The sequence below is a fragment of the Hyla sarda genome, chromosome 4, assembly GCF_029499605.1.
Source record: "Hyla sarda isolate aHylSar1 chromosome 4, aHylSar1.hap1, whole genome shotgun sequence".
In the NCBI taxonomy this organism is placed as follows: domain Eukaryota; kingdom Metazoa; phylum Chordata; class Amphibia; order Anura; family Hylidae; genus Hyla; species Hyla sarda.
Genome location: NC_079192.1, coordinates 7,695,436 through 7,709,826, shown reverse-complemented (window position 1 = coordinate 7,709,826; position 14,391 = coordinate 7,695,436). Strand labels below are relative to the sequence as shown.

At 42.1% G+C, this 14,391-nt stretch overlaps 2 protein-coding genes across 2 annotated transcripts in view; one reads left to right on the top strand and one right to left on the bottom strand.

The window, feature by feature from the left end:
- Nucleotides 1-1,313, top strand: part of LOC130367197 (NXPE family member 3-like) — a 44,356-nt gene extending 43,043 nt beyond the window's left edge. The window contains 2 exon segments of the mRNA XM_056569601.1: nucleotides 692-950; nucleotides 952-1,313. Of these exon segments, the coding sequence (XP_056425576.1) occupies nucleotides 692-950; nucleotides 952-1,219 (527 nt within the window). The 3' untranslated portion in view covers nucleotides 1,220-1,313.
- Nucleotides 1,314-8,512: 7,199 nt separating this feature from the next.
- On the bottom strand, nucleotides 8,513-9,436 carry LOC130367196 (olfactory receptor 11L1-like). Its single transcript, XM_056569600.1, has one exon. The coding sequence runs from the start codon at nucleotides 9,434-9,436 to the stop codon at nucleotides 8,513-8,515; it is 924 nt and encodes a 307-aa protein (XP_056425575.1).
- Nucleotides 9,437-14,391: the final 4,955 nt, after the last annotated feature.

The following is a 14,391-nucleotide window of genomic DNA, read 5'->3' as shown; positions in this document are numbered from 1 at the left end:
TGTGCTGGCAGTGTGCTGCTGCATTCTTCTGTTGCTGTATATCTAGCCTAGTAGCGTGCACCTGTAGGCCAGGTCCATATAATAGTTTGGTACCAACTAAAGTGCTGGCTGACTTATTCTTTGTCTGTATTGCACATACGGGGGAGTGGCTACCTTCATGTTGGCCTTGCACCCCACCCACCTCTATCAGGTGTGTATATAAGGTGGCTTGGATGTTCCAGACCCTGCCATGCTTACTGAACTGTTCACACAGAGGCATATTCACAGTGTAGGGTCCGTCCCAGGAGGCTACCTTATCGCGGTGGGATGGTCCAAGCTATTTGACCGCCGGCGGAGACAAATTTGCGAGCTAAGTGCCTCACTATTTCATAGTTTCACATTTGCATCTATTACACCATAGCTGTATAGCTCTCCATGTTTTAACTGCATATTCATGTTGCACCTATATCTTTGTGCTGGCAGTGTGCTGCTGTATTCTTCTGTTGCTGTATATCTAGCCTAGTAGCGTGCACCTGTAGGCCAGGTCCATATAATAGTTTGGTACCAACTAAAGTGCTGGCTGACTTATTCTTTGTCTGTATATATATATATATATATATATATATATATATATATATATATATATAGATAGATAGAGAGTTGCATAAGGTTTTGCTTATTAATAATATATTTTTTGTTATGTTTTTTAAAGCCCTCAAAGACATCGACCTTCACGTGACTCACAGATCTGGCCCATTGTTAGCGACAGACTCGGATTACAATTATGTCGTAGAATGGAGAGCTCACCAGAAGCCTCTGCGTATGGGACGTTTGGGAATTAAGGAGCTCCACTACATTGCTACAGAGCTGGATAGGCTGGGAGCCCGGAAAGGGATGGTCATCTTGTTGACCTGCTGGAGCCACTTCCTCACCTATCCCATAGTTTTCTATTACCAGAGACTGCGACACATCTTCAGCTGTAATGCAACTCCTGGAACGTAGCCCCAATACAAAGATTATCATCAAATCGGCCAACACTGGATATAAGTTCCCCCATGGCAGCGACTGGTTGTCCTACCAGTTGGACACAGTGATGAGAGCCATGTTTTCTAAGCTGCCAGTGACCATTCTGGATGTCTGGGAAATGACCTCCTGCCACCGATTAGTAGAAGATCTTCATCCACAAGAGATCATAATCAAAAATGAGGTGGACCTGATGTTGTCTTTCATATGTCCTTAGTAACCAATTAACCATACTACTCTCTGTTTACAGCTCCTGTGCAGACACATGTCTCTATGGTAACTTACTACAAATAAACTCTGTGTAGTCTTACTCTCCAGTCATACTGCCATCTAGTATACATGTTCTTTACTTTAAAGGGGTACTCCCCCCCTAGACATATTATCCCTTATCCAAAGGATAGGGGAAAAGATGTATAATCACAGGGTCCCTCCGATGGGGACCCCGCAATCTCGGCTGCGGCACCCCAGATATCCGGTGCGCAGAGCGAACTTCGCTCCGTGCCAGATGACTGGCGATGCGGGGCGGAGGCTCGTGACGTCACGCTCACACCCTGCATCTGAATACACGGCCATGCCCCCCTCAATGCAAGTCTATGGGAGGAGACCTGACGGCCGTCGTGCCCCCTTCCATAGACTTGTGTTGAGGGTGCATGGTCGTGATGTATTGAGCGGGGCGCAGCTGTGACGCCACGAGCCTCCCATGCTGCACCCGATGCTCAAAACGAACGCCGGGTGCAGCAGGGAGATCACGAAGGTCCCGAGCAGTGGGACCCCCGCAATCAGACATATTATCCTCTATCCTTTGGATAGGGGATAAGATGTCTAAGGGTGGAGTACCCCTTTAATTCCTACTTCCTAAATTATTAGGACTGGTGGATCAGACTATTCTGGGTTTGTTTGCTCTGTAACCAAGATAATACCTAGTCTGCTGAATTTTGCTCTTTTTAGATTCATCTGTGTATTATTATTATATATTTTTTTTAATGTACATAATTTGTTTACTTGTTTACTTTCACAATAATTCTGGTCAATATTTTATATGTCAGCCAAAATTAGGAGTGTAAAAAATTCAGGGAAGTGCTGTGAAAGAGAGATCTGGTCCTCTTCTGATTTTTTAATCCATTTTTATTTTTGGCTTACAAATACTGATGCAAAATACTGAACTATTTCCTCTAAAGTGGCCTTAAAATGAAGCCACAGGTTTGTTTCTAGGGGCCTTCTGTGACTTTTATATTAAAGGGGTACTCTGCCCTTAGACATCTTATCCCCTATCTAAAGGATAGGGAATAAGATGTCTGATTGCGGGGGTCCCACCACTGGGGACCCCCACGATCTCGGCTGCGGTTCCCCAGACATCCGATGCACTGAGCGAACTTCGCTCCGTGCCTGATGACTGGCAATGACGGGCGCAGGCTCGAAACGTCATGGCCTTGCCACACTAGTGATGTCACAGCAACGCCCTCTCAATGCAAGTCTATGGGAGGGGGTGTGACGACCGTCACACCCCCTCCCATAGACTTGCATTGAGGGGGCATGGCCACGACGTCACGAGCGGGGCATGGCCGTGACATCACGAGCCTCCGGAGCTGCACCCAATGCTCTAAACGAACAACGAGTGCAGCAGGGAGAACGCGGGGGTCCCGATCTTACCCCCTATCATTTGGATAGGGGATAAGATTCTAGGGGCAGAGTTATTAAGATTATAGACTGGTCATTTCTTTTTCAGTGGGCAAAGTACAACATCAGTAGAGGATCAAATAGTACAAAGTATACAAGGTAATTGAGGCAGGAAGCAGTAGTGGCCATGCCAAGTGACGGCAGCTTTGCTCCCATTCACTTCAATGAGAGCTGAGCTGCAGTAACCTGGTGTCATCACTACACTATGAACAAAGCCATCTGCTGTCGGACCTGTTTATTATGCAAACGTAGAACCAAGGCTCTGTCAGACAGATAAGCGATTGGGGCAAGGGGCATCGGGGGTGTTTAGCTAAGTGCAAAAGAGATGGGCCCAAACTGCTCAGGGGTCCTCTCCTTGCTTGTTGTCAACTCTCAGTCCCTCCTTGACTTACATACTCAGCCCCGTGTGTCAATCAAGAAGGATCTGGAAGATATAGTCAAGAGGCAATCGGCATGTCAGGTATGGCACCTTAGTAGTTGAGCCCCGCCTCCATGACACTTAGCAGAAAAAAGGCGATTTTATAAGTCTTAAAACCACCATCAGGCCCAGGACAGGTACAGTTTGCTTTTATACCCTAAGAGCTATAATATCAGTAAATACAAATATAGAGAGACCAGGGTGCTAAGTTTGACATTTGGTGGAGATTCACGTTACATACTGTTTGTCTGTAAAGAAGAAGAATACATAAAAACGGAATAAAAACATATTTTTAGCTTGCTTCATTATTTAATGGATGTAAATTACAGACACTTTTCCTAGTGATAGTCTGTGTACAACATGGAGCTTCAGTCTTAATATTATTATTATTATTATATTATTTTAATGTGCTTATTGTTATATTCCACCCTTGTTTTATTTAATTTTATTTATCTTTCCACAAAGATACAGTTTACTCTTTCAATCTAACACATTATTTAATCAGTATATAAAATGTACAAGTAACATGTAACATAACCAGAGGACAGATTTATGCTTGCATGAGGCTGTCCCTTTAACCCCTTAAGGACGCAGCCCATTTGGTCCTTAAGGACGCAGCCCATTTGGTCCTTAAGGACGCAGGCAATTTTATTTTTACGTTTTCGTTTTTTCTCCTCGCCTTCAAAAAATCATAACTCTTTTATATTTTCATCCACAGACTAGTATGATGGCTTGTTTTTTGCGCGACCAGTTGTCCGTTGTAATGCCATCACTCACCATAAAATGTATGGCACAACCAAAACAATACTATTTGTGTGGGGAAATTAAAAAGAAAACCGCAATTTTGCTGATTTTGGAAGGTTTCGTTTTCTTGCCGTACAATTTACGGTAAAATTGACATGTGTTATTTATTCTTTTGGTCAATACGATTAAAATGATACCCATGATAACATATTTTTCTATTACTGTTGTGCTTACAAAAAAATCACAAACTTTTTAACCAAATTAGTGCGTTTAAAATCCCCCTAATTTGAAGACCTATAACTTTTTCATTTTTCCGTATAAGCAGCGGTATGCGGGCTCATTTTTTGTGTCGTGATCTGTTCTTTTTATTGATACCATATTTGCTTATATAAAACTTTTAATACATTTTTTATAACTTTTTTTGGGAATAAAATGTTATAAAAAAAGCAGCTATTTTGGACTTTTTTTTTTTTTTTTTACGTTCACGCCGTTCACCATCTGGTATAATTAACATTTTATTTTAATAGTTCAGATATTTACGCATGTGGCGATACCAAATATGCATAGAAAATATTTTTTTAACACTTTTTGGGGGTGAAATAGGGAAAATGGGACAATTTACATTTTTATTGGGGGAGGGGGTTTTTCACTTTTTTTTACTTTATTTTTTTGCTTTTTTTACTTTTATTTTTACACTTTAATAGTGCCCATAGGGGACTATTTATAGCAATCATTCGATTGCTAATCCTGTTCAGTGCTATGTATAGGACACAGCACTGATCAGGGTTATCGGTCATCTTCTGCTCTGGTCTGCGGGAAGGCAGATCAGTGCAGAAGACTCCCAGAAGACAGCGGAGGCAGGTGAGGGGACCTCCGTCTGCCATGCTGGATGATCGGATCGCCGCGGCAGCGCTGCGGGCGATCCGATCATCCATTCTAGTGTCCGCAATGCTGCAGATGCCGTGATCTGTATTGATCACGGCATCTGAGGAATTAATGGCGGACATCCGCGGGATCACGGGTGTCCGCCATTACTGGCGGGTCCCTGGCTGCGATCAGCAGCCGTGACCTGCCGCGCATGATCCGGGCATCGCTCCTATGCCCGCGTTTATGCTTAAGACGTAAATGTACGTCCTGGTACGTTAAGTACCACGTCACCAGGACGTACATTTACGGCACTCGTCTTTAAGGATTTAAACCATCAGCCTTAAAGGGGTACCCCGCTGCTCAGCATTTGGAACAAACTGTTCCGAACGCTGGAGCAGGTTCCGGGAGCTTGTAACTTCATAGCCCCGCCCCCTCATGATGTCACACCCCACCCCCTCAATGCAAGTCTATGGGAGGGGGGGTGACAGCCCCCTCTCGACATGTGATAGTACATGCATCCAAGAAACGCTTTTGCTTGCAAAAGATACACAGAATTAAGCACCCACTATTCCCGAATATTTTCCACTCTACTTTTAGCACTAAATCCAGAGCTGTACTAATTGCTGTCAAAAACTCAGTGTCCTTCTCATTGAAGGAAGGGGTTTCAGATGTTAATGGTAGATTTGTAATTCTATATAGTATAATTAATGCCATACCAATGACACTGGTATATCCCTTTATGACCCAATCCTCCTCTCACGTAGAAAGCAGAGGTGTAATTGTGGTCAGAGAGGCTCCATATTACACATCCTATGGAATTGCCCGTTAATATAACCATTTTGGGTAGCCTGTAAACAATTACTACAAGCTCTTTTCCAATGCTATATTAATTGGTCTCCTCACCTGGTTTTGTTGTTCATAGAGATGGATCATATCCCCCCTCCTTATAGTTACATAGTTAGTACAGTTGAAAAAAGACAAAAGTCCATCAAGTTCAATAAGGAATTGAAGGGAAGGCGTATGGTTGGATGAAGGGGAAGGGATGTGATTATATTTCTACATAGGCATTAATGTTATTTTGTTATAGGAATGCGTCTAACCCTGTTTTAAAGCTTACAACTGTTTCTGCTGTGACCAGTTCCTGAGGTAGACTGTTCCATAAATTCACAGTTCTTATGGTAAAGAAGGCGTGTCGCCCCTTTAGACCAAACCTTTTCTTCTCTGGTCGGAGGGAGTGCCCCCTTGTCTTTTAAGGGGGTTTCACCTGGAACAGTTTTTCCCCATATTTTTTGTATGGGCCATTTATATACTTGTATACATTTATCATATCCTCCCTTAAACGTCGCTTCTCAAGACTAACAAATGTAATTCTTTTAATCTTTCCTCATAGCTAGGATGTTCCATGTCCCTTATTAGTTTAGTCGCGCGTCTCTGCACCTTTTCTAGCTCCACAATGTCTCTTTTATGAACTGATGACCAAAACTGAACAGCACAGACCTATTCTGTATAGTGTGTATAATAGCTAAAGTTACCCTCACGAGCAACTGGAAATCAGCAACCGTAACATCCCTTTCATTGCTTATAAGTAAACAAAAAGGGGTACTGCACTGCTCAGCGTTTGAAGCAAACTGTTCCAAACTTTGGAGCCGCTGCCGGGAGCTTGTGACGTCATAGCCCCGCCCCCTCACGAAGTCATGCCTTGCCCCTTCAATGCAAGTCTCCTTTCAGCAGAGAACAGGCAACTGATCCGTGTGGAGGAACTGTGTGATGCCATCATGTCCATATAACGTAACTGTGTGATGTCATCATGTCTGTAGGGAGGAAATGTGTGATGTCATCATGTCCATAGGTAGCAAAATCTCGAGTTACAACTCAGTATTAGAACGATACACTCACCAGTGAGTGTATATGTTCTTTATTATCACCTCAAATCCAGAATCGGTCTTATAATGCACCGTACATAATCAACAAGACCAGATACACATGAGGCTAAGCAAAGTGATAGGAATAGGGGATCAGGGGAACAGACTCTTATTTTATGGGGAACAGAGATTCAGCAGAGTGTTTTTCTTTGCCTGTTCTCGAACCATTGATTATTGAGGCTTTCCCATCCAAGTATTTTCCTCTAGATGGCCTCCTGGAACATCACTAGTGTTGCTCGCGAATATTCGCAATTTGAATTTAAATTTAAATTCAAATTTGCGAATATGGCACTATATATTCGTAATTACGAATGTTTTTTTTTTGGAAAATGTATGCACATATGCGCATATTCGCTAATATTGAGCCCTCCCTTCTTTAATGGTATAGGGAACTATGACTAGTGCATTAACTATAGGGAACTATGACTAGTGATTTTTTGCCCATCAAAACCAATAGGCCCATCGTGGTATATGGGGATCTCACAACATGTAAAACAGTAAGATAATCAGGGCCCTCTCGGCAGCACAGTGAAATGGGAGACCACCACTGGTTTGAGTCCTGTGGTGGGTCAGGGTGTTATGGTGTTATGGTGTTATGGTGTTATGGTGTTTTGGTTTAACTTTACTTTCCTGGAAAAGCTGCTGAGTTGCCCATAGCAACCAATCACATTGCTTCACAAGGCCTCTGCAAAATGAAAGAAACAATCTGATTGGTTGCTATGGGCAACTCAGCAACTTTTCTAGGAAAGTAAAGTTAAACCAAAACAACATAACACTCTGTCCCACAAACCAGTGGTGGTCTCCCATTCCACTGTGCTGCTGAGTTAGTCCTGCTTATCTTACTGTTTTACATGCCATGAGATCCCCATAGAACACAATGGGCCTATTGGCTTCAATGGGCAAAAAATCACAGAGTTAATGCACTAGTCATAGTTCCCTATACCATTAAAGAAGGGAGGGCTCAATATTCGCGAATATGCGCATATATTTTTGCATATGAGCAAAAAAAAGAATATAACGAATATGCAAATTTCGCGAATATTTGACGAATATTCGTTCATATATTCGTGAAATATTGCAAATTCAAATTTGGCCTATGCTGCTCATCACTAAACATCACCTGTATCATTCAGAAATATGGTAGAGAGGTAAGTAGGTTATATAAAGAGAGGGAGTCATGAAGAGATCTTTATGCCGATTGTTTTCATTAGAAAACTGGCACAACTTTGGCCCGCAACTACAGTAGTGGTGCTTCGGCACTACAATCTTCAATGATCAGGAAAGATAAGACTAGCTTAAAGGGGTACTCCGGTGTTTAGACATCTTATCCCCTATCCAAAGGATCGGGGATAAGATGCCTGATCGTGGGAGTCCCGCTGTTGAGGACCCCCGTTTGTAATCAGTGCCCGGAGCGTGTTCGCTCCGGGTCTGATTACTGTCGACCACAGGGCTGGCGGCGTGTGACGTCACACCTCCGCCCCTGTGTGACGTCACGCTCCGCCCCTCAATGCAAACCTACGGGAGGGGGCGTGATAGCTGTCACGCCCCCTCCCATAGACTTGCATTGAGGGGTGGAGTGTGAGGTCACACGGGCGCGGAGGCGTGATGTCACACGCCGCCGGCCCTGTGGTCGCGGTAATCAGACCCGGAGCGAACATTCTCCGGGGACTGTTTACAAATGGAGTGCCGCGTGCAAGATCACAGGGGTCCCTAGTGGCGGGACTCCCGCAATCAGGCATCTTATCCACTATGCTTTGGATAGGGGATAAGATGTCTAAGCACCGGAGAACCCCTTTAAGTTGTGTTAGGGGCAACTGCTGAAGATATAGGAAGGTATCTGAGGAGCTTCCCTTCCTTACAACCGTCTCATATGGCATGTAGCTCAAGCCACATTGATAACTTTTTTAAAAGCTTCTTTTATATCTTTGTTCCTTAAACTGTATATAATGGGGTTTATCAGCGGGGTTCCCATTGTGTAAAACATAGATAGGATTTTACCTGTGGATAATGATCGTCCAGTTGGAAGGACATAAACACTGAACAAACTTGTATAAAACAGGGATACGGTAGTGAGGTGGGAGCTGCAGGTGGAGAAGGCTTTGTGTCTTCCAGTGATGGATGATATTTTTAAAATTACTTGTAAAATATAAACATAGGAAACCAAAATTATTCCAAATGGAAGAACAAGCACCAGAAAACCCAGAAGCATGACTTCCAGCTGAACTACAGAGACATCTGAGCAGGAAAGCTCTAATATGGGCGCATAGTCACAAAAGAAATGGTCAATCACGTTGGGCCCACAAAAATCTAGAAGACCAATTGTTGTTGTATCAGCCAATATGAATAAAAAACTGAACAGCCAAGACATGGTGACCAACGTGACACGCAACGTACAGCTCATTATACTGTGATAACGCAACGGGTTACAAATGGCCAAAAATCGGTCATAAGACATCACGGTGAGGAGAAGACACTCCGAACATTCAGACACTGAGAAAAAGTAAAATTGAGAGAGGCAGCGTGTAAAAGATATGGTGCCAGTCCCATTCAGGACTATTGATAGTGTTTGTGGGGTGATATCTGTACTGAGCAGGAGGTCAGATAAAGAGAGATGTGAGAGGAAGAAGTACATCGGAGAATGAAGGGTCTTACTAGAGGAGACCAAGATGATGATCAGAACATTTCCCATCACAGTTGCAAAATAAATCACCAAAAGTAGAGTAAAGAATAAAGGCTTAACATTTTTAAAATTTTGGAAACTGAGAAGGATGACATCTGAGATGAAGGTGACGTTTTTGTCTTGCATTGCCTGGATAATGGAGAACAAAAATGTCAGAATCCCAACGAAAGATATGGAACAGCTAAATGTGAAGTTCCAGACATAAAATGTCATGTTTTACTAACTATAGATGAAGCAGAGCTTAAAGGGTATTCCGGGCAAAAACATTTTATCCCCTATCCAAAGGATACGTGATGTCACGTCCCCAGTCCTGAAAACCCTGAGGTTTCCGAAACTGGAGATTAAGCATTGGATGCGGGTGCGGCAGGAAGATCGCGGGGGGTCTCAGCACTGGGCCCCCCGTGATCAGACATCTTATAACCTATCCTTTGGATAGGGGATTAAATGTTTTTGCCCAGAATACCCCTTTAATTTGATAATTATTGTTGTAAGATATTTCGCAAAATTGAACTACAGCTTTCTTCCCTCATTTCTCACATTAACACACTAAACCCCTTGAGGACACAGCCAATATTCATTTTTACGTTCTATTTTTTTCTTCTTTTCGTACTTTGTAATGACAGCTTTAATTTTACCATAAAATATATGGCACAACAAAAAAATATTATTTGCGGCAAAAAATTTAAAAGAAAACTTCAATTTTGCTACTTTGGGGTTTTTGCCTTTACGCAGTGCACTTTACAGTCAAACTGCCATGTTCTCTTTATTCTGTGGGTCAGCACAATTACAACTTTACCCATGGTTACATGTTTCTCTATTATTGTACTACTTTTTAACCCTTTAAGGACATGTGCCATAAATGTACGGTGCTGCATAGCATCACTTAGCGCACAGCACCATACATTTACAGTGCGGCTGTGACATGAGAACATGAGCTGCGCTTGCTTTATTACCGACGGGTCCCAGCAGCTGTCAGCAGCCGTGGACCCGCCGGCAATGGCCGACATCAGCGATTGCGCTGATGTCTGCCACTAACCCCTCAGGTGCCGTGATCAATATAGATCATGGCATCTGCGGCAGCTCGGCACTTATAATGGCTGATCTGATCACCTGGGGTGGCGGGGATCAGATCAGCCAAGATGGCGGACATAGGTCCCCTCACCTGCCTCTGCCCGTCTCCCGGGGTCTTCAGCACTGATCTGCCTTCCAGCAGACCAGAGCAGAAGATTGCCGATAATACTGATCAGTGCTATGCTCTATTGCTCTATGCATGGCACTGAACAGTATCAGCAATCTAATGATTGCTATAAATAGTCCCCTGTGGGGACTAAAAAGTTGTAAAATAAATGTTAAAAAAAGTTTTTTAAAAAGTGATTTTTTTTGTTGAAAAAGCCCCTCCCCAATACAGTTTTAAATCAGCCCTTTTCCCCATATTAATACAAAAAAGCGTAAAAAAATTATAATTATATTTGGTTTTGTTGCATGCGTAAATGTCTGAACTATAAACATTTAATGTTCATGATCCTCTACGCCGAACGTCCGAAACGTTTAAAAAAAAAGCAATACAAAAATCACATATACGTAATTGTGGTACCAAAACAAACTACAGATCATGGCGCAAAAAATCAGCCCTCACACATCCCTTAATATGTAAAAATAAGAAAGTTAGAGGTGGTCAAAATAGGGCAATTTTAAACATACTGATTTTGTAAAAGAAAAGTTGGAGATTTTTTAAAAGCAGTACAATAATAGAAATGTATGTAACCATGGGTATCGTTATAATCGCATTGACACAAAGAATAAAGAAAACATGTTATTTTTACCTGTAAAGTGTACCGCGGGAAAATACCCCCCCCCCCCCAAATTTGCTAAATTATGATTTTCCTTTCAATTTCCTTACACAGAAATCTTTTTGGGGGGGTTTACCATACATTTTAGGGTAAATTGAGTGATGGCATTACAAAGTACAACTGGTCACACAAAAAACAAGCTCTCATATGGGTCTGGGAATGGAAATATAAGAGAGGTATGAATTTTACAATGCGAGGAGGAAAAAACAAAAACGCTAAAATAAAATGGGCCTGGTCCTTAAGGTGAAAATCTTTAAAATCTTTAAAAGATATTTGTTTAAGGAATCTGACCAGCTGATCATTTGTTCTTGCTATTGCCGTGTCCTTGCTCCGGGCTATCTGTGCGTGCAGATTTCCTTTGTCTCCAGGAAGGGTCAGCTCTGGCAATAGGCAAAATAGGCAGCCGTCTAGAGCGCGTTCTTGATGGGGGGCTGCTGCAAGAAAGTTGGACAACCAGCAAACGAACCACTCGTTTACAAGCAGCATGGGTAAGAGGTTTGTTACAGTGTGTCACCGCAGTAGTAAGGTGATTACATGAGGAGTAGATTTCTTACAGTCAAGGGGGTGGCAAAATTAGCTTTTGCCTAGGGTGGCAAATATCCTTGCACCAGCCCTGTCTCCAGGTGAGAGCTGGTCTGACACTGGTATGTTACAGGACTTGTGATTAAATTATAATGCAAATGATCCCATATAGGGCACAGAGTAAACACAAAACAATACCAAATTATAAAATTGCCGATCTTTGGTAATATCACATCCCAGATAAATCGGAATAAAAAGTGATCAAAAAGAAACAATAAAAACAACAGATCACAGTAAAAAAAGAGCCCTCATACAGCCTCATATACTGACAAATAAATAAGTTATAGGTGTCAAAAGAGAAAGATTGGACAAAAACTTATTTTGTTAAAAAATTTGACTTTTTTTTAAATGCAGTACAATAATAGAAAACTATGTTACCATCGGTATCATTTTAATCGTATTGAACCACAAAATAAAGATAAAACAAACCCCCAAAAGAAATTTTCCCCCAAAATTTTTTCCACATTTTCTCCCAGTAATTGACTAATTTTTCCATACATTTTTGGTAAAATGAAAGCCGTCAGAACAAATTACAATTGGTTGCTCAAAAATCAAGCCCTTATATGGGTCTTTGGATGGACAATTAAAAGAGTTATGGCTCTTAGAAAGAGAGGACGAAAAAAACGAAAAGCAAAAGTGAAAATTGGCTGTGTCCTCGAGGGGTTATAGGCTTTGTCTACCTGACCAAACATGTTTCTATTGCCCTAACACATCTAAAATGAGAATTCAAGAAACTTTGCAGTAGGTCATAATTTCATTTTTTTCCTCCATTTTTGTACACAGCTTCTATACAGACCTTCTGATTGAATATTTATATTATGGCACAAGAAATTAATTCTGTACAGTCTGATCCTGCAGTCGGGCTTTCTTCCGTGCTTTCACCAAACCAAATATGTGATGAGAAGAAATAAGGGAAAAAATTACAGTTTCTAATTTTTTAGTTTCGATTCTCACCCTTTCTTGTCGTAATTGATGAAAAAGTGGTCACCAGCCATCAGCGGGCCGGCATGTGATAGTGAACTGTGGTGTCTCATAACAAAACGGGCCTTATAAGTCGGAAGATATTGAGTGTTACTTGGTAATAGAAGGATCTCAGGCAGATTTTCTTATACTAAATCAAACCCTGTGCAGAGGAAAAATTGACTTATTGTCCATAGAAACCAATCAGAGTGCTTCTTTTAATTTTAGGGGACTTTAAAAAAATGAAATATTCAATTTCATTGGTTGCTATGAGGAACTGGTCAACTTTTCCTCTTTACATATTTTGATAAATTTCCTCCAAACCGTCACTTATGAACAAATTCTCAATCAGAAAAATCCATAAAAAGGATTAGAAATCAGCCAAATGGGAAGATTAAACTCCTCTTCTAGCAATGATCCTTAGGAAAGTAAAATTCTCCACCCTTCTTTGTCTGTAGAATGTGCCGTGTGGGTGGTAGAATCCTTCGTTCTTTTTTTATAGAAGACAGCAGGTTTGTCTGGGGAGAGAAACGTCTCTATGAAGACAATTTACTGAGGTGATTTATACCGAATAATGAGGTCCCTGGGAAATTAGAGAAAACTATGATGTAAAGAAAAAAAAATAATAATAATAAATGCCTAAAACTTATTTAAAGATGTAAAAATAAAATGTAATACATGATCTGTTTTTATAGATTGTACATTATCATGGAACATGATGATTAGCTTAAAGAACCCCACAGGTTTGGGTCTTATGACCACATTAAGGATATTGTAGAATTGTAGGTTGAACTTGATGGATTTTTGTAATTTTTTAACCTAACAAATAGAGTTGAGCAGATAGTTCAAAACTTTGGTTCGCTGGGTACGCAAAACTTTTCAAAAGAGTTTGGTTTACGGCAAGCAGGTTCTTTGCAAGCTGACAATGAGATAAGCCCGAAAACATGTGTATATTGCTGCCTAAGAGCTCTAAAGCACTGTGTACCACTGCTAGGGTCACTTGGGATTCAAGACATTTTAAAGTGGCTTAAAGGGGTTCTCCGGTGCTTACACATCTTATCCCCTATCCAAAGGATAGGGGATAAGATGTCTGATCGTGGGAGTCCCGCCGCTGGGGACGCCCGTGATCATGCACGCGGCTCCCCGTTTGTAATCAGTCCCCGGAGCGTGTTCGCTCCGGGTCTGATTACGGGTGACCACCGGGCCGGCGGCATGTGATGTCACGCCTCCGTGCCCGTGTAGCGTCACGCTCCGCCCCTCAATGCAAGCCTACGGGAGGGGGCGTGATAGCTCATTACCCTGGGATACTTGAGGTCTCCTATTGTGGTTCTCCCCCTGGTGCCATTTCATGCTTACACTTTGTTTGTCTGTTGTCATGTGATTGATTGCAGCAACACCTGATTTCTGCTGTTAAATTATTGATCCTAGTTGTTCTTTAGATCACCCCATGTTCCTGCCTCCCTCCCATTGGTTTCTGTAGGGTGTTATGCCCGATCAACTTGTTACCGCCCTTTTTTCTTTGTGCCCTCCCCCTGCCTTACAGAGGAGATGGCTTTATGCGTACTAGACTGGCCCTGGCCCAGACGTTCCCTTAGTGAATGAACGAGCAAATAGTACAACTTTCTGACCGCTGGGCATTCCTCTGCCCGCCTTCTGCATTACCCTCAATAGGTTTCATGCCATACTGGT

Bases quoted from the DNA above. Each gene is read 5' to 3' on its own strand.
- LOC130367196 (XM_056569600.1), bottom strand. From the start codon at position 9,436: ATGCAAGACAAAAACGTCACCTTCATCTCAGATGTCATCCTTCTCAGT.